The sequence below is a fragment of the Drosophila novamexicana genome, unplaced genomic scaffold, assembly GCF_003285875.2.
Source record: "Drosophila novamexicana strain 15010-1031.04,08,12 unplaced genomic scaffold, DnovRS2.1 tig00000193-arrow-pilon, whole genome shotgun sequence".
Lineage (NCBI taxonomy): Eukaryota > Metazoa > Arthropoda > Insecta > Diptera > Drosophilidae > Drosophila > Drosophila novamexicana.
The window spans coordinates 7,045,626-7,070,870 of NW_020824787.1; the positions used below are offsets into that span (position 1 = coordinate 7,045,626).

Consider the following 25,245-nt stretch of genomic DNA (forward strand, 5'->3'; position numbering starts at 1 on the left):
TTTAATCATCTTGTGCATTTCGTTTGATTTTATTAATATAAAATTAAATAAAAACACAGACAACTTTAAGTTTTAATTGCATTTTATATTTTTTTTTTATTTTTTTTAAACTTTTTTTTAAAATTTTTTTTTTAATGTTTTTTTTAAATTTTTTTTTTATGCTAGTTTTAATAACCAGACCTTCATATATTCAAGTTGCTTTCTACAGTTATAATTAACAGTTAACGAACGCTTCAGTGAAAGGGGAAGAGCACAAACAAAGTCGTCATCATATGTTTGCTCTTTTTGGCTGGCGCAATGCTTTTCACTTTACTCTTGCTTTTGCTCTTTGCGCGCTTTGCTCTGTGCTTTGCTTTGTTATCTGCCGGCTTTTTGCATGCTGCAGCCGCGCTCCCTTAACACGGACACGCTGCCCATGCCCCCGCCCCTGATGGAGCTGTCATAGAGCGTGTATGAAAACAAAAAAGGCGACACAAATTTTGCGTTTCTGTGTTGCTTCTCGCTTTGTATAGACGCACACGCATACGCACGCAACAAAATCAATAAATGTGAAACTCACCACACTCTCTTTTCGTTGTGCAGCCGTGTTGAAAAATCGCTTCGTTCAACATTTGCGTGTCATTTCAGTCTCTGACGGCATTTTCCAGCGTGCAAACGAGTGTTGAACCGCGTGCGCATTAAATAATTATTAGAACATTTTGTGGTATTTGATAAATAATACAAATAAATGAGCTAAGAAAAAACAATACAGTTACGCGCTAAAAAGTGTGCTATGCTAAAAAGTCACAACAAGCATTTATCGTTGTTTTTGCTGTTGTTGTGGCATTGGCTTAACCTAAATCGCTTCTTAGCGATTATGAAATAACGGTTTCGAGTGCCACTCTCGCTGTTGTTGTTGTTGCTCAAATGCGGCTTTGACGAGCAACAACAAAGTAGGCAAAACAAGAAACAGTTCTGACGTCCACGCACATTCAAATTTACGTTTGAATTTGTGAATTGGTTGAGTGGGAGGGGGGTGTGTGGTTTGGGGGCTGCTATGCTGGCAAGATCCCGTTCATTGTAGTTTTACCCCGCGCCCTCCCACCCTCACTTAGCCAGCCGGCGTAGCAAACGGATAACTGTTTGGCATTTTGCGCGAGTTTTTGTTCTTTTTGAATTTTTTTTTATGCGTTGCGTGTTTTCGTTTTCTTTTCCTTTGTGTACGCTGTTAACAGCGCGAATGAAAGAGTTTTTCCAAGCTGGAGCCTTCATATTCTTAATATATTCGTGCGTTTGATAGTGTTAAAGATTTTGTTCTCTTGCAAATGCCGCAAATCTCTGTGCCCCACAGTTTAAGAGATTTAAATAACAGTTAATCCAACCGAAGGCCTTTGATGATCGAGAGCGAAAGCTCTCTTCTTTGATTACAAGTTAAGAGTATTGCAAAGACAGGAGTTGGCAACAGCTTGAGCCTTCATATTCTTAATATATTCGTGCGTTTGATAGTGTTAAAGATTTTGTTCTCTTGCAAATGCCGCAAATCTCTGTTGCCGACAGCTTAAGAGATTTAATTAACAGTTAATCTAACCGAAGGCATTTTATGATCGAGAGCGAATAAGCTCTCTTCTTTGATCACAAGTAAGAGTATTGCAAAGTCGGGAGTTAACAACAGAAACTTGTATTACTTTTATTTTGCGTGTTTGAATTTCGTTTCTACCTTTTAATCGAAAACTGTAACTGTAAAAAAAATGATTAATGAACATATTTCACAGGCTTCCGTTTTTACTTAATAAACACGCGACGCAATTGTTGAACTCAACATCAAGTGAATCCTTTAGAACTTCGAGAAAGCAATTTATCAAAAAAAAAATAAGCTAATAACATATAGAAAACAAAACACAAGAACAAGAAAGAAGCTGAAAAACAATATTTGTTTTTTGGTTTATATTTTGATTTTGGCACAAGATGAGCCAAAGTTTTGATAGTTTAATTCACGGCGGCGGCGACTTTGAGGAGCGGCAGTCCTCGGAGGATGTGCCAGAGTCGACGACAACAACAACAACAACAGCCGGCGACGGAGCTGCTGCCATGGCAGGAGCTGCTGCTCTGCGGGACGAGGACCTCAGCGAGGACAACAATTTCGAATCGAATTTGCGACGACGCAAAGGCAAAATCATATCCTGTGCCAAGGAGACCATCGAGAACGGTGAGAAAACTAAATATATAACAAAATATTCCAACTAAGTAGTCGAAGATGTTCTACAGCAGCAAATCAAGTTGCAGCAGCTATGCAGGACATTCAGAGACAATTCGTCTGGCCTGACGTCTTGCAGGACATGTTAGTGACGTTGTCTGCGAGCGTTTGCTTTGCTTTGCTAGACTTTTCAAATTTCAAGTTACTTACTGTTCTTTTACGGGGCTTCGATCCCCAAATTTCGCCCGAATTCGAACCGGCGACCTACCGCGCAGATACCAATCAGACAATCAGTCAGAACAAACTCTTTTACAAAGAGCTTAACAATGACTTGAAGTACCTGAAAGGTCCTTGGCGAACCTTAGTTTAGATGGTCAAGAAACATGTTGAAAAACAAAGTTAAACAAAGATTGTTTTACATTTTTATAAACCTTGACATATATATACATATCATACCTAAAACAATCGTCAACTGTCACAATTTGTTGCATTTACTAACATTGCATTCTGCGATTCCATTGGCAAATGTCTAATGTCGGTAACATATTGAAGTAAAAACTATTTTCCATCGAAACGACATTTGTTAAATAATCGGAAAAAAATGAATTACTCGTGACGAACACCAACATTTTATTGCAAATGTGAAAAATGTGGTTTCTTATGGGAGAACTTACACTTCACATTCTCAAAAATGTAACATTCGCAAAAAATGTTAGAAATGTGGTTAGTGGAATTAGGCTATTAGTCGTATTTCTGCCGAATTTTAAGTTAAATTGTTGTGCTACATTATATACCCTGTAAACATTGAAAACGGGTAAAAGGTGTATTATGTATCTGTGGTAACGTTTGTAACATGCAGAAGAAGGCAACTCCGACACCATAAAGTATATATATATTCTTGATTAGAATCAGATATCAATCTTCAAGTCTATCTATCCATGTTCGTCCGGCCTCTCAGAACCTCTGAAAGCCGGAGAATCGAACGTATGTCCTTGTTGGGTCTTGAGAGCCAGAGTCATTAAAATTGACAAGTAGCTTTTCGAATATTATAGAATATATTATTATTATATGCAGATCGAGTATCTTTCCATTTCATAGCTATTTGGTGTTGGTAAAAGAAGGCTCACGGTATCCACACGTCGGATACTCTTGTCTAGAGCTCTCTAACTTGTTTTTATACCCTGAACCTATTGAAAACGGTTAAAACGGGTATAATGTATGTGTACAAATGTATGTAACAGGCAGAAGGAAGCATCTCCGACCCCATAAAGTATATATATTCTTAATCAGCATCAACAGCCGAGTCGATCTAGCCATGCCCGCCAGTCTGTCCGATCTCAGAACCTATAAGAGCTAGAGACTTGACACTTGACTTGACTTGCCTGTAGGTCCTTTTAGTCCATGCGCAGTACGAGCTTGTTTCCGATCATCGATAACATGCCCCGTTTTTAAGTAATCGATAAAAATCGATATCGAAATCCTGTTTTTTTGAGCAATTTTGGTAAATAAAAGAGCTGGACTCACCAAACTTGACATGTTGCTTCTAAAATAGAATGTATATTTGCATTTGGTGTTGGTAGAAGAAGGTTCAGGGTATCCACACGTCGGATACTCTTGTCTAGAGTTCTTCAACTTGGTTTTCTAATTTCTTTGCTTAAATTAGTTATGCTATATATTCATTTAATTTTCTAAAGTTTTGATAGCGCCAGGTACACTAATTATTCGATATCACCTGGTAAACATATATAATACCTTTTCCGTACTATTATTCGTACTGCTAGACGGGCATGTAAATTGGCCATAAGGATGTGTGTCTTCTTCTTCTTCTACCAGCCTTCTGCAGTGCATTTCGTGGCAATATGCTTATGGCCAATCCCCAAGTTGGCAAACCGTAAGCCAAGTCATAAATATCATATGTGTAGAGCACACGCAAAGCACGCACAGCCTTGACCCATAAAAAAGCTAATGAAATTAATTAACCAAGCATAAAAAACGGGAAATTTCATTGGAAATATGGAAAGAAAAGGGGAAAGGGGCACAGAAAACAGGTTTTGGCTTGAATTTAAAGTTAGTTTTGTGTTTTAAATAAATAAATTTTAAGTTAATTTAAAAAATTAAGGGAAATGCCTGCGCCCATCTATGTAAAAATTTAAATAAAAATACAAAATTATAAATCTATAAAAATAAATCAATATAAAAATAAATAAATAAATGAGTCGCATTGATTAAACTTGAAATTGTTAATTGAATAATTGTGCTGATGAAAAACTTTAAACTAATATGTTAAGGTATCTAATTAAGGCCTTCTTTTACTTTAGTCCAGCTCTGAATTTAAGCTCAGTTTAAGCACAATTTCGATATTAATTCTTAAACTGAAATGCAAGAATTTAAACGAACTATTTAAAAAGCTCTAACATCATTGAAAAATCATTTACATTTTCGATGACATGTAATTAACAATTAAACCAACTTTTTTAACTATATGCAATCGGGTCGATAAGTCGTTCAGATCCAATCAATTAAAGGGGCAAATGCAGGTTCAGTAGCGGCAAATAAATAATTCAGAGTCCTTTCAGCGGCAACACAAGGGGTGGGGAGGGGGGGGGCAGCTGACTCATTCCTGTGGCGCAAGTGCAGAAGAGGCGACTCCTGCGTGCACAGTTTGTATTATTTACGTTGACAGCAATAACAATTATCCTGGCGAGGAGGAGAAGGCGGGAAGTATTTACGTTAATTCGAAAATCATTCTGCGGCAACTTGAAAAAAACAAAACATAAAAACTACATAATATACCAATATTAGCAGAGCAGAGTATCTAATCAAGGTTCGAACCGGTTCTTATTGGACTTGCTTGGAATATTTTCAATTGGAACGATTGTAACTCATTTGCTAAGCTCTCTTTTTATGTACATCGTTAAGGGATAAAAAGAGCCTAATGGATAGATGCATGTATAAATAACTGAGAGAGACAGAGAGAACAGAGGCGATAATTAAATTCTAATTAGGTTTGTTCCTCTTGTGTGCAATGCTAGCATTGTGAATGCTTACATGGAGCTAGTTAATTTATATGCTCTCTGCGCTATTGTCATTGGCGGTGCTGTATGCGAAGCCTTTACCAGCGTCCATTTTGAACAATAAGAGAGCGTTAGCTTTGATATTTATACGTGCTCTTAACTAGAATAAGTGCGAGAGCCCACTTAGCATAGACGTGCGCTTTAATAGACGGATCAGTATGTGCGCGACTTTTCCACCGATCGGTCGTATTCCCCGCGCGTGTGTAGGATATCGGATTAAATAAATTTGTAATTAAACTATTGCTAAGTGCTTTAAGTTCGTAACGTGTGCATTAGATAGTCGTATATAAGTTATCCATCAGTTCTTCGCCCGTTAACTTTTATTTAGCAATCCGTAAATTACGCGTCGTTTAAATTGTGTGCAAAATGGCCGCTTTGCCGAAAAGAATGATAGAGAGAGAGAGAGAGAGAGAGAGAGAGAGCGAAAGAGGATAATTGTAAGTGTAATACGCGTTTGTCGGATGCCGGATCAGCGTGCTAGCAGAGAGCCTTTATCCAGAGAGTGGACATTGCGGATAATGTAAGCGTAGCTTACACACATACAAACATGTATAAGTCGTGCATAAGTGAGTGTATTAGTGCGAATGTGAGTCTGTGAGCGTCTGCCCAGTTAGTTAGCCGTATTATCCGCGCGTTTGCACCAAATAAAGATGTGAATATGCCGTTTTGGATTGGTAAGGTAACCGTGAAATTCTTCGATTAATTTGCATAGAAAAATACAGATACAGACATAATAGCTTATCGTTTTGATTAAGAATATATTTGATTTTATATCAAAATAAACCAATTTTCGATCGCGCGTGTTATCCAAGTGTAGTGTGTTTTCTTATTGGACAGAATCGACACGCGCCCATTTCTAGTTGGAGCTCACACATAGATAAAAAGAGACACAAATACAAACGCACCGTTGGGAACGCTTTTTGGCGAGAGAGAGAGAGAGAGAGAAAGCTCAGATTTTCGTGGGTCCAAAAAGTGACTGCCATGACTTTTAAACTTTTCTCGCCTGACGCAAACCCTGCTCCCTCGTCCCGCCACGCCCCGCTCTAGGGATAGGGGAAACGCAAGTGCATCGCGTGCGTTAGCCTGGCGTGAAATATTAGAAGTTTTGCTGGCAATTGGGCTCTGGAGAAATTGAAATGGAGGGCTCTATCGATTTTCTAGCTACGATAATGTCTGGCGGCCATTAAAGGATACGTCTGCCTCCCCCCCTCTCTTCGTAGTTATTATCATGTACTCCATTTGCCATCACTGTCACAGTGCCCCGGGTTGATTATCTGGGCCCCCATTGTCCAACTCGTTGCCATTGTTCAGTGTTTGTTTTTGCCCTTTTGTTGATTGTTTTCGTTGTCAGCCGCACGAGGAGCGGCTTCTGCTGCTCCCCTGGCTGTCGACTGGCTATCAATCGAGGCGTCGCCCACAGACGTTTTATGGCTCCTCGGTCTGGCCATAGATTGGCATTGCCTTCTGTTTTATTAACCCCTTGGCCTTGTTTCACACACACATATATATATATGTTGCTGTTTTCATGTTGTGTGTCGTTAACTTTTTCTTAGCTTTATTTTATTTTAATATATGTATGTCCTGTGCCCTTTATTGATATAAGTTTCTAATTGTCTAATTACTAGCAAGATTTACAAGGCTTTGCTCTTAAGTTCCATATCACGGGGTTTCCCATTTTGCTAATAACGAATTTTTCTCTATTTTTATTAACAACTTTCTTGATATCCCAAAAAATACACAAATTCATTTTGGTTTACTTTATTTTGATTTTTAAGCCATAAACGAAGAAATAAGTCAAAATGAAAACTATAAAAACAGTTTGAACTCAAATATATTTACGCTTCGCAAGGATTTGTTTACACCAAAAGAAAAATTCTTTTCTAGTGCGTAAACACGAGCCAAAGAAAGGCCATTAAAACAGTTTTGCGAAGAAAAACAAAAATGTGTCATCAGCTAATGGATAAATAATGCCCCCGACCCTTGGCATCATATGAGTTGGGAATCAATTTAAAGTGTACTTTTTATAAATTCTGTCCAAGCTGAATTCTGGTTGAGAAAAAATACGTGAAAACGACAGAGTGTTCTTCGGCCTTTGCGTAAAGTGTTCAACAATTTGTGGTTGGCTCGTAAAAAAGGTAACAAATATGCGACACAAATGAGAGCAATACAAAAAACGATGTAGCACAGATACATGCATATATATATACATATATATATATATATATATGTATAGTCAAAGGCAGTTTAGACAAAGAAAAGTCAACATTGCTCGCAAGTGAAAGTGTCCTTGGGAAAGTAGAATTGAATTTGATATTCCGTGCAATGCAACGTGGAACTAGTTCATTAAACTAGTTCTGTTGAACTAAAAGATTAACTATATAAATGAGAAGTTCTCTTTTTGAAACCTAATCATATTGTTTAATAAATCCCGACGATGAACATCTGCTTTGACTTTGAGCATATTCGATATGTATATAAATCCTTCCTTATCTTCCTGTTGAATAAAGCCATTTATCGCATTGGCTTCTTGTGCTTTATTGTTGGACCTTGGCTACTTGCTCTCGACTTTTACTTTTCACATCTTTTGCATATGAATTTAAACACATTGAGCCACATGCCAAGTCCCGCAGCCTGCTCGGCGTTCTACCAAAGCCAAAAGCCGATTACATTGGCTGGAATAATGAAGGAATGCCTGCAGCTTATTCATATTGTTCGTATACGAATCCAAAACACAACTCGAAATAATATTTGCATACAAATTTTGTTGGCCAAAGCAAAATGATGAGAGGCGAAATCTTTTGTAATTCAAACGTTTAACAGTTGCCGCAGCGATGGCTCATAAGCTATAAAATCTCTTTTCGTTTTCGTTTGCAAAGCCAATTAACCTTTGTAAAAGCTGCTTAAAATTTGAGTAAACATTAAATGGTCTAATTAATTGCAAATGTAGAAATATCAAAATTTAGCATAATAATAAAGGTTCGTTACGATTGAAGAGTCTAAAACTAAGCATTTATTACAACTTTATATCTACACAAATCGTTAACTAAATAATTGAATTGTAGTATAACTAGGACTATGAGAAATAAGAGCTTGAAACATGGCAAAGTCTCTGACCCCTAGCAAAGTTTTGTGCAGTTTCTTAAAGACTCGCATAAGAATAAAAATCATAAACTTGAACAAGAAACTCAAAATTCGTTTGTCGAACTTGTTTGTGATAGTTCTTCTGAGATAGTACCAGCTCCTGCTGACTATTTGAGCATTGTTCTGCTCTGTGATTCAATTTCAAACTGTTGTCAATGCAAAGTTTTGGCAATTTTGCTATAAATTTTAGATATGCAAATGCGCTCTGTGTAGATTTGTGGTGCATGCCAAATGCTTGTCCTGTGGCTATGGCAACCTTTCTGCCCTGCCGTCTCTTGCTTATGTTCTATTTTTGATACATCAGAATTTTCAGCGCCGTGAGCTGCTGTTCTCAATCTGCTCAGCCAGGTGCTCAGTCAGGTGCTCACAGGTGTAATATTGTTGTTATACGCCTTTTACACTGCACAAAATATTAGTTTAACAATTTACCAGCGTTGAAGCATTTTATTTAGCTCAGTTTGTTTACTTCGAACAACATTTCCTAAGCTCTCTACAAAAGTTAAAATTTGTTTGAAATTCTTTTGAGTATGAAATAAATATAAAAAATTTTATTTTATTTTCATTAAATTTATTCAAATTTTGACTTATTTCAAGCATTTTTTTTGAGCTTATTGAAAACAAAATTTAGTTTTTATAAATTTTACATTTAAAACTTTAACAAACTGCGTTATTTTTTTCGGTGTATCTGCACATATTGACATTACGTTTTATTTGAGCATTGACTGACAACAGATGCGTGGGCTTACGCTTTGCCAAAGCCAAACCCAAGCCCAAATTTGTTTCCAATTCAATTGCAGGCACCAAACCAATGCACAACATCATCATTATCAATATCATTAGCAACATCATTATCAGGCTCATCAGCAGCTTGTGACATTGAGAGCAGCTTAATTTCCGCTAAGCGTATGTTAAACTGCATGCCAAAAGTGTGTGTATGCATGTACTATACATACACACATGTAGATTTGTGTGTGTGTGTGTGTGTGCCTGATACCTTTGATTGGCTGCTGCCAATGCTGTTTCGTGTTTTAATTTCTCATTGATTGCCATCACAAATACAACCCGCAGAGCAGCTGTTCGCTTTACATTTGTCGCATTTGCCGCCGAAGCATGTAATTCAATTTTCACTTAATGTCAAGGGAATCGTCCTGTGACAGCAACTACTTTGCTTAGATTAAAGCTGGGAGTTTGCATATTCAATTTATCTGTGGTAAATCTGTTTTCTTAGAAATCGAAATCGATTTAAATAGGCCTTTAGAATCATAGACAGCAAATCACTTTAAAGAATCATGAATAACAAAAGAAACGAATATGAATCTTTTATGCATTTATGACTCCTTTTTGGTAAAAAGACAAAGCAAATAGTTTTTGAATAAACATATTCAAGATAGTTGTTTGACTTTAGCTGCAACATGCACTAAAAGCGCTTTAATTGCATTTTTTCAGTTTTTAGCACAAAACGTTGCACGTGCAAGGCCGGGCAATAGAAAGTTTTTTGTATATTAAAACGTTTTTGCATTAGTCATTTCAACTAAATAACTTTCTTATTTCTTAACAGAATTTCCATTTTACTTTTACTAAACTAAATAACTTTCTGATATCTAAACAGAATTTTCTTTTGAATTTCTGTGTAAGCTGCGCCTACTTAAGGTCATTTACTTTTGATAACATTAGTTTACAGTTCTTTTTGTGCTCCAATTTACATTGCTAGCTAACTATTCATGTGTTAACTGTGTGCAACAATTTCCTGCAGGCAACTGCTGTGGCATGTGGCACACACTGTTGCCCAATCCGGCCGTTGCAAACTTAACTTAACTGAACTTCAACCTTAAGCCGAAACATCTTTTGGCAGTGTTCGTTTTTGTTGTTGTTGTTGTTGTCCGTTCCTTGGGTAATCTGTGCCGATCAATCTGCATTTTCCATGCGCATATTCACATTGTTGTACTTTTATGCCCATGTCCGGCGGACAGCCGCATGTTGGAAACAAAAGAAAAACTAGCATAGGAAGTTGCAGCTGCTTTTCCAGCTACCGCATCCGCTGCCACACCTGGCCCTGTGTCTAGCCGACTCGCCCTTTGCCGTGGGCCGTAAAATTGCCAAAAAATAAAAAAAAAGGAGTAGATATCTAGCAAAGCCCTCGCTTGTCTGTATTTATAAATGAATACTAGGCATGTGCCTCATTTTTGGTCCTTGGCAGTCAGCCAAAAAGAGTTGGCAACTCTTTCCCCCTCCCCCGCCTACCAGCGCCAAAGCTGAGCTCAAGTGCATTTCACAGTAGTTGCCGGAACGGAATAATCAATGCGAACAACTGGAATGTCGAGCTCGAATAGGAATCGTATAGGAATCGAATATATATTTTAAAGAAATCAAAGTGCAGCTCGGTTAAAATGAAAGTCGCATTAAGAAGTAGACTTTTTATTATTAAATAAATTAGTAAGCATTCTATAAGGCTTGGCATAAGTTAATGGGCGTCCGTTTTTACAAATTATTCTCTTAGCTAATGTTAGAGAATTTCAACTATTTATGCTTCAAATTAGAGAAGAGCATAAAAATGTATGATTCTAGTTTTGCATAAATTAAAAATGTAAACTAGCTTAAAAGTTTATTTCTCCACATTGTCCGCATTCAGTAAATGAAGCGTCAACTCGTTGTTATTTTTTACTCCCAAATGTAGGCAACGTTTCTTCCAGCAGTCTTGTTTATTTGGAGGCTATGAATTAAATTTACTTCGATTATTTGCACTCGCCTTGAACATGCCATAAATATGGCCCGCAGAACGCGACGCCACTTTGCACTGCAAAATATTTTGACATTCATCATACGCCCCATGTGGCAGCTCCGTCGTCGGCATCGACGTCCTCATCGTGGTATATATTTTCATTTTTTTTTACCATTAATTCAATTGAATTTTTGTCGCTTTTTCTGATAAATTTCATATCGTATATTTGTGCGAGCACTTTATCATTTCCCAGCCGACGGATTTACGTAGATTATACCAATTTTTAAATCGATTGGGCAATGCGTGCGTTTTCCTAAATATTGAGACGATGAATTATTTAATTTCGGTTTTGCTAAAGTGCATTTTTACTGAAAGAGTGCCAGAAGCAGGGCAAGTTATGTTTGTTCAATCCATTGACAGACAGTTTCATAAGTTATTCTCGTACAGTGGGAGCAAATTATAGAGCATACGGGAAACCTAAGAAATGAGGGTAGGAAAATAAATCAGGCAAATATAAGAAATATATATGTCTATGAAAAAAAATCAATAGCAGTTATTTTATGATTATTGTAGTATATATTTTTTTTTAAAAAAAGCCATGTGTTCTATAATTCTATTATGGGAATATTTTAATAATTATGTACTGTAATAACTTGTTATAATTGATAACAATATATTACACAAGTGCAACATTTCGGCAGCTCAATCTCCAGTTTTGTTTAAACTTCAGCTTTTATTTGTCCTGCTTTACAATTACATTGAATATTTGTTGATTTTTTCCCATTGTATCTGCGCCCAATGTGTACACGAATATACTAAGTCAAGATGCCAGCGCTTGGTCTTTAAGTGCTGTTTGCTGTTGCGTGTTCTCTCTATTAATTCTTAGCCCCTAACGCCATGCCAGCCCATTTACTTGCTCAACTGTTTAACACATATCCGAGTATCAGCATTCATCCTTTGTGCTTACATGTGTACATGGACATATTTAACAAGTTGTCACTTCAAGTGTACACACCTCAAGTTGCAAAGCATGCTTCAAGGATGCTTTAGCATTATCTACCAATAGTTCTTGCTGTTCTTCACATCCTTTAATGTTGCCGCCACAAAAACGGGCCACAAATTATAATGAATGCAAATTGCCTAAGGCATTTTGACCGCACAGATTTCAGTATACTATATGCTTCTCTCTGCTTTGGTTAAACGAGGCTGCCAAAGTTATTTTATATTCTGTTTGCAATGCGGAAAGGGTATATTTACGTTTTGTCTTGTTCTATTAAGTTGCGTGGCTGTCATTGAAACGGACGCGCCGCGTTTTCTAGAGAGAACCACGAACAGAATCCTCTTGAACCTACATTTAAGCAACTAATCATTTAATATCTTACACCTCGTGTAAGCCTACAACTATGTTTTATTAAGTTAGTGTGTGTTTTAAGGTGTTTCGCTTCTCTGCGCGCGATCTCTCTGTTAAGTAGCAGTTAATTAACAGTGCGACGCACTGTTGCCGCTGCTCTGTAAGTTAACAGAATGCTAACAGTATTGTGAAAAAAGGACTGAATATATGGGCATATCTAAAACTCGGTTAATTTGTTAAGATTTGTTGACCAGGCTCAATAATGCCAAGTAGATTTCTGATAACCTCATTTGAAAATTAAGTCAAAGCCCACCTCATCTAAAAATCTAGCCAAATATAGACCGTTCACACCTCAGCTCCTTATCACAAATTTCCTTAAATCATGTTAAGCGCAGAGTATTATGCAATCGGCTTGGGTTTTCTGTCGTTTGCGGTTGGGGGCATGTCCGTGTACCACTCTAATGAGCCCAAATGTGATTTGCGGCGCACAGTTTTGTGGCTGGGCCCCAATTTTTGGCCAGAGCGCAACTTTTCTATGCGCACAACAAAGTTTTTTGTTGTCGGCATGTCATATCTATTACTGCCCTGGTTATTGTTGTTGTTGTTCCGTTGGCCATTAAAAGCGGCAATCAATCATGTTCTTTGATTTCCCATCTCGAATGCTGTGTGGGCGTCGCTTACACGCTCATAAACAAGAGCAATAGAACAAGGTCAATTCAGGAAAACTGTGTTCAATTGCTTGTAAAAGCAATTAATCAGGACATTTTGGGCGCTACTAATTGAGAAGTCGATGTAAGGCTAAAATGTCCTGAGTTGAGTTAAAGAGATGCCAAATGGCATAAGCGAATCTTTTGATATAATAAGAAAGATATAAAGATAACCAGTATAAATATTTTCTCAACTCTTGGGCCTCTAGCGCACCCTCAAATTTGTCGAGTTTCATTTTTCCAATCTTATCTCTGTTTGAACACACTCAGAAGCTAACCTGGGCTGGCCCAGGCGAAGCCTCAGGCAGTCGTCAGGTTAGGTAAATGTTAAGACATAATTACAAATTATGCGCGCAAATTAAATAATAAATCGGGCTCCATGTATATTCATAATGAAAATCCACTTAGTGAAAGGACACAGCACGAAGGCATAAGACAAAAAATGGGAGTGAGAACCATCCTGGCTCAAGGATATGCATAAAGAGCCTCCTATGTGTGTGTGTCTGTGTGTGTGTGTGCCGCAGATTATTTTTGTTGCGAGCCTTGGCATTTTCAGCCAATACACATTTCTGGCCAACGACGTTCTTTGGGCTTTAATATTTTAATTGCTTTCAACAAATGAAGCTGGCAACAATAATTATTTTGTTTAACTATGTTTAAAGGCCTACAGGCAAAGACATGTGGGCGCCTATGCCCACAAACTTGTGGTTCAACCACATACACACACACGACATGTGCCTCGCAGCGTATACGTGATGTGCGTATACGTAATATGCGAACACTTAATGTGACAGCCATATGAGGCGAAAAGTAGCGCTTTTCATGTCACTCAAGAGCTTTGCGTTGTGTTTGTTTATACCCTGTACCCATTAAAAATGTGTGAAAAATGGATAGCTTGGCAGGCAGGTGACAGATTTCTAATTTGAGTCTAGTTGAAAGTTGACTTAAAATTATGAATAGCTTATGCCTCTGGCGGAAATCAATTTAGTTAGGCATTACTCGTCGACTCTTAAAGCTATTGATGCGAAATTCTTAAACTTTTATTAAATAATTTTAATATCAATCCAAAATAAGGAATATTAAGTATATTTTTCTTAACCCAACTCCTCCCAACATTTCGCTTGAATTCATGCTCACAGAAATTATTCAGGATGGTTATTTCATCGTTCAGAGCTACGTATAGGGTATTTTCTAGTCGCGCTATATTGAGTCTTTCGCCCAATTTTATATGTGAATAAATATGCAGCCCAATCCCAACTGACAGTTATGAGTTGTTAGATTTTTATAGCTGTCGCTTGACAGGTTGATGCGCTTGTTGTGGCCAAAAAGCCAACAATATAAACAGCTACAGTACAGCATAAAAGTAATCATACACCTCACAAATAACCAGGTCAATAAAAGAATTGTGTGATAATACAATAAGCTGACAATATCTTTGATATATAATGCAAGTGAATTATTATTGCAATGGAAATGGATATGACATTTTAAGCCTTATAGCTAGAACTAAATAATAAAATATGCAAAACTCTTTATTACAAATTTGAATAATTCCAGAAAGGCCTCTATTCTCGGCATTTTGTTATAATGAAACCTTAATTTATATTCAAACTGTTCAAACTTTGACTGTTTACATAAAGCTGCCAAATGAAACCCAAACCTAATTAAAGTTTATTTGGAATTTTTTAATTAAAAAATTGTGCTCTTGGGTCAAGTTCAATGCTAAAATGTTCTCATTCAGATTGAACAATATTCATGCTGCTTCGCCTTTAGCCTTCCGTTTATTCTTCCATAAGAGTTTGCCCTTTTTTTTTTGTTGCTGTTGTGCCAACTGCATAATTTCGCTTATGGAAATTGAAATGGGCTGCTGCATATTGCACAAGTCGTCAAAGTTTTCGCAAACAGCCTGCACGGGGCGCCCAACCCACAGATCTTTGCCCCAGAGCCACGACAGGGACACACCGCTTGGCTATTGTAAAAACTTTTGCAACTTGCCGCCGTCAGCGCTCATTAAGCTCTTCAAGCGCTCGTCGAGGCGACATTTCTGCTGAGCAGCTTTATATCTATTTGAAGCGGTAGGGAATTGCTACAAGGTTTTGCTTAATGTGTTTATAAAGATTATTTTATATAGAAATAAATCTTTGACGATCCTGTATATACTGTTCTAGCAGCTAAATGTCAAATTAATTCTAGATTTTAAAACCTAAGAGATTTGCTCAAAAAAAACAGGACAAGATCGACTTTCTACGAATCGACGACTACTTTCCTTCTGCCGGTTATATGCATTCCATTAAAACCATTTCCAGAGGGTTCAGGAATTAAAAAGTCACTTGCTTCATTCGAATATATCCAATATATATATTAACTTCTGAGTAAATTCCTAGTATCATATGATTTTCAAACCTAATTTCTATTTATGTCCCTTTTCTCATCCATAGATGCTGTAGATGGCATCACAGCTTTGTCTCTTCGTACCCACTTCTTGGTTTCACTTTGATTTTCAATTGTGCGCTTCAATTATATATGCAGATCCAATCAATAAATTGACATCACTCGTTCCGGCTTCGACATGGTCTCTTTTGTATGATGACCCGCCTCCCTCCGCGCCGCCCTCTTAAGCCCCTAAGAGCCCCTAAGGGGGTGTGGTATGCTATCTAACTGCTGGGCGTTTTGACACTTTGAGTGGTTTTAGTTGTCAGAGTGCTGAAAGTGTGAAAAAAGCGTGGCTATAAAAATTCTTTGCATAAAATATGTCCACTAAAGGGTCACACAGAATATACGGGACGAGCTTGGGGAATTGTGAATCAGCAAATATTATTGCCAAGTTGTTTGATTGAGCCAAAGGCGGGCGACAGTAGAGTGCAAGTGATTGAAAATATTTGAGTTGAAAGCAATCAACGAAAAGGGACCATCAAGATACAAATAATCGAAAAGTTTAATCAGAAAACTGAGTATTATTAATTAAAAAATAATCATAATGGGTATTGAGTTAAGTAGATCGAAACATATAGACAATACAAGATTAATTAAGTATATCCATGCTTCAAAAATTTGGGATTTATTATACCCTGAACCCATTTAAAATGGGTATAAGGGTATATTGTATTTGTGCAAAATCCAAATGTATGTAACAGGCAGAAGGAAGCATCTCCGACCTCATAAAGTATATATATTCTTGATCAGCACCAAAAGCCGAGTCGATCTAGCCATGTCCGTCTGTCTGTCTGTCCGTCTGTCCGTCCGTCCGTCCGTCCGTCCGTCCGTCCGTCCGTCCGTCCGTCCGTCCGTCCGTATGTATGAACGCAAGGATCTCAGAACCTATAAGAGCTAGAGACTTGAAATTTTAGATGTAGGTGCTTCTAGTTCCCGTGCAGATGGCGTTTCTGATAATCGATAACTTACTCCGTTTCCAAGCAATCGATAAAAATCGATATCGATATCCTGTTTTTTGGGCAAGAGGGTTCAGGGTATCCTCTAGTCGGGAGCTCCCGACTAGAACCTCTTACTGGTTAATTTGTAGAAATTGGTTAAAGAAGTAATATGGTATATCATCCTTTATGCATATGAATCTATATTGGGTTTTACTGTCAGAAAATCTATCAAGTATTAGGATTTTGAAAGGCTTTCAATTCTTGGCTACGTATTATGACCCTCTTTTTGGGGAATTATCATTATTTTGATTAACTTTTGGCTTGATAGTACAAAATTTTAAATATTTCTCCTTGTAATGTCATTTACTTTCACTTTTATTTTGCTTTCTGTTTCTATGCTTTCTGTGAGTAATTCACATTACCTATTGTAAAACTCACAGCGATTTCTTGATTTAATTTTTTATCTTGCCCTGCTCGTCTCTTTTTAAATATTTAGTAGATGACGTGACAACCTTTTACGGTCTTTTCGTAGTTGTTATTTTTCCCAGTTTTACACATGGGCACCATAAAGCCGTTTGGCAAATTGATGTCGGTTGTCCAGACAACAGGAGTCCGGTGGCTGTGACCTACCACTTCAGCATAGTTGTCCTTTAATGGTATTTGTGGCACATTTTTATCGATGCACTGAACTCTTCCAAGTGATTAATGTGGCATCCTCTTTGTGTGGCTGCTAACAGTCCCTTCCTAGTTGCCAGAAGTTGGGTGCTTTTGTTGCTGTGCATAAATGAAACGAGGACCAATAAGGACTAACGCTTGGTCAGCATAAATTAATTACATTTCTGTATGGGGCACTAAACAGGCTGAATAGAGTGCGACAGTGAAGGCGGACAATGTCAAGTGTTGAATATCATATCTCAATGTGTTGTGAGTGGTGGGAGTGTGTGTGTGTGGATGTACTTAACTATGCATGACTATACTGTGGGGTTGTTCTAAAAGGTTTCCAAAAAGTGAAGAATTATTTATAAGTATACTCTGCCATTGGGTACAGGGTATTGTTAAACACAGCTCGCTCGACTAGAATAATTTGAAGTTATTTTTTGTAATTTCTGTTTCCGTTTCCGCCGTTCTATGCGATTTTCAATAATTAAAAAAAAAATCTTATTGGTTATTGTTCGCTGAATCTTTTTCGATCTCTTTCTTAAGCGCTATCTCTTTTTAGTTGCCCTCTCTGTGTTCTCTCTCGTTCTCTTTTTAAAATATAGCCTTTCCATGCGATTTTCAAAATCTAAGGACAATTATATTTATGCTAATATGTACTTACATAAATATATATGTGATAAAACCTTTAAACTAGCTCTCCAACTTAAACCACCTTTTAGCTCTCTACTCTACCACAATTTGCATGATTTAAAGCAATCTTACGCTTAGTCCAAACTGTTTTTTAAAGGACTTAACGCTGCTCACTGAATCCCTGTTTATAAATACTTAAGCTTGTCTGTGGTTTGACTTGCCAACTTAATTTTCTACCTCCCTGCCGCAAGGTTAAACATTCCCAATTGTCTTCAGGTCAATTTTAGCAACAGTTTTGGATTTTTCAAATGTAGTCCTGTCCACATGGCAATATGTCTATATAATTTTCTTAAACAATTATTTTACAAGACATCAAAATGCGTTAGATTGGAATCTTACTGATTGCGTAACGATTTCCTCTAGACTGTCTGTGTCGCGACATGCGCTCAACATAATGATGAAAACTTCATCGTTTGATTTCAATTAAATGCGTTTAGTCAATTAGAGCATATTGCGTTAAGCGCGCAATTGCTAATGAGTTACTTTCGTCAGTTTAGTCGCTCGTCAATGTCATCAGCGCTTGGCTAATTAAAACATAAACTGTTTTCACAGTGCTCTCGAGTATGTTCGCAACGGTCTCGGCTCACTCAATTACACGGGCTTAAGCTAGTTGTTGCCAGCAACTGATTAAATTTGAGCCATTTCTTGCTGGGGTTGGGTGCGCTTCTAGGTGGCCAGCGGCTTTCGGGCTTACGCAACGCTTACAAATTACGCTGCTCACACCCCACCTTTTTGCTTGCCTCGTGCCTCGAGCCTGGAGGCAGCCAAGGCTCTGCTCGGCTCTGCCCCAATGCGCTTTTAACACACGCCCGCGTCAGAGCCGATTTCATTAATTATTCAGGGCACAGTTGCACAGCTTCCAGCTAGCAGCCTTACCCTCTCTCCTGCCAGCTCCACTTGCTGCTGATTTAACAGACGAACGCATTTGCTGGCACTTTTCAGCGATGTCAGTGGGACTGTCGACTGTAGCTGGTGTTGACTGTGCTCCACATAAGAAGTTGTGCAGTTTTTGGCATGGATTCCCTTTAATACACATACAGTTGAAATTATCGGTAGCAGTCAGTACATATGTCGAACTCGGCGGGATCTGAGCACTATATAGCTAGAAAATAATTGATATTCAAGATATTTTGAGCAAAGTTCTTGATAAATTTATTATTTACTCCTGCTTGTGATTTCGACGCTCAGACAGCAATCACACAGTCAGTCAGTCGGAAAAAAAGCTGTGATATATATAGCTGAATAATAAGTTTAGCTTATTAGAAAGTCCTTAAGTGAATTTATGCTGAAATCGTTCTAAAAATAATTCAAAATAAGCCCAACGTGAAAGCCCTAATTATGTTGAAATTCGCATAAAATGGCATTTGGCATTTCGGTTGGATTTGCTGCAGCTATTTATACACAAAACTCATTTAGATAGATTGCAATCTTTATCGAAGGCGACCAGAGCTCATCAGCCGAATATTTATAAATTTATAAAACTCATTAGGCTCGCAGAATTTGTCCACTTGTATATAAATCACAAAATCCAAAGCGCGGTAATTAGTTCCATAAATAAAACCGGAGCAAACTTTGTGTCCGCCTAGATTTATGCATGTATATATATGTAGCTTATATGTGTGCACATATATATATATTTAAGCTTTAAATGTGTAATTCCGGCCTGTACACACAATGAATATTGTCAATTTTGTTGATGGCCGCATTGCAAATGAGCTGTAAATTTGTGTTGCCAAACGTCGAGCAAATTATCAATGCAAATTTTAGCCAATAAACCCGCCCAAAGAACATGCGAAATGTCCGCTTGCCATTTTAATATGCTTCTCGCATAGGGTACAATCCCAAAAGGGATCAACAATTTCATTGGCGACACGCACCGCACGCGTTGCTCATAAAATGCACACAATGAAGGGATTACACACAAACACACACACACACAAGCACACACACACACGCAGCTGTTCTTCCCGCAGAGGGATCACACACACATGAAGAGTTAGTGCGAAAGATTAATGTAGGGCTTCAGGAGTAAAGCATATGGCAATGCGTTTTGGCTCCGTAACATATTCAGTTGATTTGATAGTATTAGATAATATAATGAGGCTAATGAGGCTAGGCCAGATATTAATCTAGAGCAACTACATTTTTTGATAAAGTGTCCAGATGTATTTCACTTAACTAAAAAAAAACAGAGCAGGATATATGTTTGAATAGTATGCATGCAATCATAATGTAGCATATAGATTAAAATCAAATATAGTTTTATATTTATAGAAAAATTCTAATATAATATATCTGTAAAAGAAAAGATAATATCTATCAGAACTATCTTAAGAAAGCAGTTCTCAGAAGTTGACATGTTTAACTGTCCCAGTTAGATAACTTAACAGAGAGCATTCAGGTTCGTAGGCAATAATGAAATAAGTCACAATATTGATAAAGATGACAAACCATGAAAATTCAGTTATTTTCCAGCAAAAATTGTCCATTTTCACACACTTCAGATTATCAGGCTAAAATGGTTGGTTTAAAAGGTCAGTTTAATGGTCTGGTTAAAGAGTTTAAATTTGCAAAATGAATTAGCTACTTTTTTTTACTAAATGTATCAAGTAAAGCTGTTGCCAATTTGTGCTCTAATTATCGATTCCTAGTTGCTATAGTGTCTAGATCTAACAAAAGGAAACTGTTTAACTATAGCTTTTCTATTAAGCAATGCCAGCACTTAAAGGAACCAAAAAGCTTCTTTGACTTTCTTTCCCCAATCTATCACAAAGAAGTTAGCTCGCTGCCAGTTGACCCAAATTAACCTTGACAAACCATGGATGCAGCCATTAAAGGTTGCCATTTGCATTTGTCATTTGTTTAATGGGGAGTGAAAGCTGTTGATAAGTAAAAATGCAGCTGAGTTTGACTTTTGCCGCAAGTTTCTAGCCAGCTATCAGCTACGGACCAGGCCTTGACTTATTCTCAATATTAATTACGACCTCGCGTATCTGCCAAATGGTGCTGTAGATATCAAAGTCTAAGGAGCACAGCTCCTTCTGGTTCGCTTTTTGCATGTCCTGACTTTCTTTGCTGTCATTAGTCAAATTTTGTTGTTGTTGCTTTTCGCATTTCTAGCAGTTCTCAAGTTTTTTGTCACTTGTTGTTGTGTTCGTTGCAGCGGGCTGCCACCTTCTCTAATTAAAAGTTGTGGCAAATTTTTGCGGTTTGTTATTTACCTTTATTTTTTTGTTTGCTTGTTAGCTTGCCGACCCCTCCCCACGCACGTCTTTTGTACCTGCAGTGGTTATGCAACACGCCAAACTGCAGGCTGTGCGGCTTTTTGTGTCATATTTGAGCTATGTATGTCATGTGCGCTATTGCCGCTTCTTGACACATAAGCTCGAGAGCTTTTCTATAAATAATAAAACGCAACTTTAACAATATTTGCTCGAAACATGCATCAAAAACGTATATTTACAGCTCCAGAAAGATTAGATAGCCCTGTGCAATAGGTACTCTATGGGTCACGGCTCAGATGTTTGAAAAGAATTGTGCAGCTTGCAATAGCTGAGATGGTGAATATGACTTGAAGAAAGGAAAATGGTTTATACATGAAATACATTTACGCCTAATATTGCACCTATATGATTCTTATATAAGAAGCATAGCGAAACTCATAAAAAGTGTGGTTGGTTTAGTTATCTTCATAAGCAATGGGGGTTTTCAGATAACAAGATTAACAAGACATTGCTCATATAGTACAAGTAGCATCGTGATATCTTGTTAAACAAAAATTGTCCATACAAAAAGCTACTTATCGATGGATTATTTCTTTGGCAGCTTCCATGATATAGTGGTCCAATGCTAATAAGATTTTGCACAAGATCTCTTGATAAGCAAAACAGTTTTCCATACAAGAACCTAACTTTCAGCTGGTCGTTCCTGTGGCAGCTATTTGATATAGTTGCCCGATGCCTTCAACAGTAAGACCGAATCTTGTTTAATTATTGTCCTTGCTTACAAACTCTTAACAACTTTGCATTTGCTTCTGCAACTTTAAGGACACACCTCGTATCTGTATCTGCATACGTATCTGCAGCTGTGCTTTTTATATGCATCTAATGGTCTTATTGCTTTTTTGCGCTAGCTGCATTAAAAGCAGTTTGCACTGCCGCCAGTTTTCCATTGTTACCTACACAATTCTACCATAACTTTTTGCTGTAGTCTATAAATATGCATTCGTTCGGTCTAAATAAACCGCAACAAAAATGTATTCTCGCATTTGTTCAAAATCCAGGCAAAAATATTAATAGAAAACAAATTGCTCCTAGGCTTTTCGTTAAGAATGAGCTATAAAAATATATTACTTTTATAATACGCTGCAACTTTTGCAAATGTGTAAAATGGCAGATTTTACAAATGTGACATATGAGTTCTCCATCAATCCACCCTTAGAGACAACATAAGCTACGGGCATAAAATTAGTTACCAATAAATTCAATTAATTATAAATAAATTTAATAAACTAGATTTTAGATTGAAACTTTTAAAAGTGTGCCCAAAAATAGTATATGGAGCACAAAATTCATTACAGGAAAAACGTTTTTATGCCCTGCAGGGTATCTTTACGTCTCGCTTTTCTAGTTTGAGCTCTGCGATTCTGTACTTAGCAATTAATTTGAATTTCTTTTGCAGCTTCCCGCCAACTACGCCGCAAAGTGCCCTATGCCGGCCATTTAATGACCCCGCGTCGCCTTTGGCTCAACAAAATACCCACACAATGCGATGTGGTCATTGAGTTTCCCGAGGATGCGCCAGATGAGGCACTACGTTGGCTACTGGCACGCATACGCTCTCAGCCACCAGCCGGTCTGGGGCTGTTAGTTCAGGTTAAGGCACACGAGAGCTCCAGACGCAATGCCTTCTATGTGAGCGCGCCAGTTAATGTGTAAGTGCAAGAAATATAATTAATAATCATCATAAATAAAATTTTCAAGAAATTATTTATGAATATATTTTAAACTAGAGTTTAAATTCATTTGATTAAGTAAGTGAATCATTCTCAATATTAATCAACTCTTATTTCCGCAGCCTGTTCAAAGCGGCGGAGGAGGCACGTCTGCCGAAACGTCTACGTCCGGACTTGGGCGGCGCACTGCGTGAGTTCACCACCCGCGAGAGTCACTGTTTCCAACAGCTGCGCGGCGATGTGGGCAGCACCGCATTGTTCACTTCCCAGGAGCGCCAGTGGCTGGTGTTACAGGTGCTGCAGGGTCTACGCGCCGGTTGCAGTGATATTGATGCGTTGCAGGGACGCGCCACAGTCGCCGAGGGCCAGAGCATTGTCGCCGCCTGGCAGGAGTCGGGTCTAATCACACAGGTTTTTCCGCTGCACGAGACGCGCTCCCTGACACAGCTCCAAACGCACTGGGTCAAGCAGATCTTTGCGCCGCAGCCGCTGGGTAAGTCTGCCTGGAAATCAATTTCAGTGGCGAAACATATTTAAATGCATTTGAATAATTTTAAAGAATATGAGCTTAATGAAAGATATATTGAAAAAAATCAAAAGAAATATCGTTCAAGAATTAGATGCTGGTCTTAAAACTTGTTTTTTATTCAAGGTATTTTTAACAATAAATATTGCAAAGTCGTATTCAACATCAGCCTTACTATATCAGATGGGAGAAGAAAGGAAGGTAGAATCGGTTTAAGATAAGGTTTTAGATGAAATAAAGTTCAGTTTTCCAAAATATCTTCCCCAAACTCCGTTTCACAATTCCCCTCACATAATCGCTAAGTCGTAAGGCCATTACGGTATTTAAACTTCGGCTTTGATTTGACTTTTGTTTCTTTGTTTTTCAGATGACATAGCAGCCTATTTTGGCGTTAAGGTCGCACTGTACTTTGCCTGGCTGGGCCACTACACCTGCGCTTTGGGCGTGCCAGCTGTTTTCGGCACCATACTTTACTGCATACTGTGGGGCAAGGGTCAAACCGCTCAGGATATGGGCCATGTGCTATTCTCGCTGTTCAATGTGGCCTGGGCTTCACTGTATTTGGAGGCCTGGAAACGCTACTCCGTGGAGCTGGCCTTTCGCTGGGGCACGCTTTCCACGCCCCCAGAACTGCTTGAGCCGCCCAGGCCGCTCTATAAGGTAAATTGCCATTGATTACCTAACAATTTGGCCTGACTAAGCCGTTGATTTGCTGGGTTTTTAGGGCCCGCTGGAGGAGAACAATGTGACGGGTCGCCTGGAGCCGAAGGAGGCGCCCGCTTGGCAGCGTCGCGCCTTTCGCTATCTGGTCAGCTTTCCTGTGATTGGACTGTGCCTCTGCATGGTGTTTGCTGTGATGTTTCTCATGTTGCGCTTCCAGGTGAGTGAACCTATAGATAAATAAAAGAGCAAATATTTCGGTTCACCGACTACTCAATACCCTTGCAAAAAAGGAGAAATATTAGTTTGTGTGATATAGCAAAAATGTCTGTTATCAATATGTGTTTCTTCTGATTTATTAATTAATAAAATATTAAACAATCAAAATAAATATAATTAATATAAATAAAATAAATAACATAAATAAAAGAAATAAAATATAAATATATACATAAAATGAAAAAAAAATTGAAATTGATTAAATAAATAAAATAAATAAAAATATAAACAAAATAAATAAATTAAATATATGGAAAAAAAGATAACATAAATAAAATAAAATTTAAAAAATAAATAAATATGTTTATTATAGTATTTATGGTATTTAATACAAAATGCACAAAATTAATTACTTTAGCTAAGATAAACTGCATTTCGAAGAGCTAAACACACAGCCAAAGAGCTGCTCTTATTGCAAGGGTATTACAAATTAAATATTCCTTTCGAGCAATTTGCACGATTATCACACAGTGCGTATAATTGATATTGTTTTACACTTATGATAAAACCCAACTCTGCTAATCTCTGTGTGTGTGTGTGTGTGTGTGTCGAGGGATTGCGTTTATTTGTATGTGGGTTTATTGCTAATGTGTGTGTGTGTGGGGCCGTGTTTATCAATTTGCTTAACGGTATCCTTTCTCATTTCATTAGCGCTGTTGTTGCTGCCCTTCGCGCTTTTATGGGCACGCGCACACAAATACACACGCACACACACACACACACGCCCACCGGCACATTAAGCAGCCATACTTACTTACAAACACACGCACACACACACAGCACCTATTCACACACTTATTTGCCCGGCTTCCGTTTGCTTCGTGTTGCTGTATTTGACTTTTTATGCGCACACCATTTTTGTCGCTTGTGCTTTTGTTTTTTATTGTTTTCCATTGCTTTTATTTTTGTGCATTGCCAATAAACAAACACAAATACAGTA

At 37.9% G+C, this 25,245-nt stretch overlaps 1 protein-coding gene across 1 annotated transcript in view; it reads left to right on the forward strand.

The window, feature by feature from the left end:
* Positions 1–1,911: 1,911 nt before the first annotated feature.
* LOC115759120 (anoctamin-8) overlaps positions 1,912–25,245 on the forward strand; it is a 34,187-nt gene continuing 10,853 nt past the window's right edge. Inside the window, exons 1-5 of the mRNA XM_030699963.1 lie at positions 1,912–2,185; positions 22,567–22,819; positions 22,963–23,333; positions 23,734–24,026; positions 24,091–24,246. Of these exons, the coding sequence (XP_030555823.1) occupies positions 1,945–2,185; positions 22,567–22,819; positions 22,963–23,333; positions 23,734–24,026; positions 24,091–24,246 (1,314 nt within the window). The 5' untranslated portion in view covers positions 1,912–1,944. The remainder of the gene's footprint in view (positions 2,186–22,566; positions 22,820–22,962; positions 23,334–23,733; positions 24,027–24,090; positions 24,247–25,245) is intronic.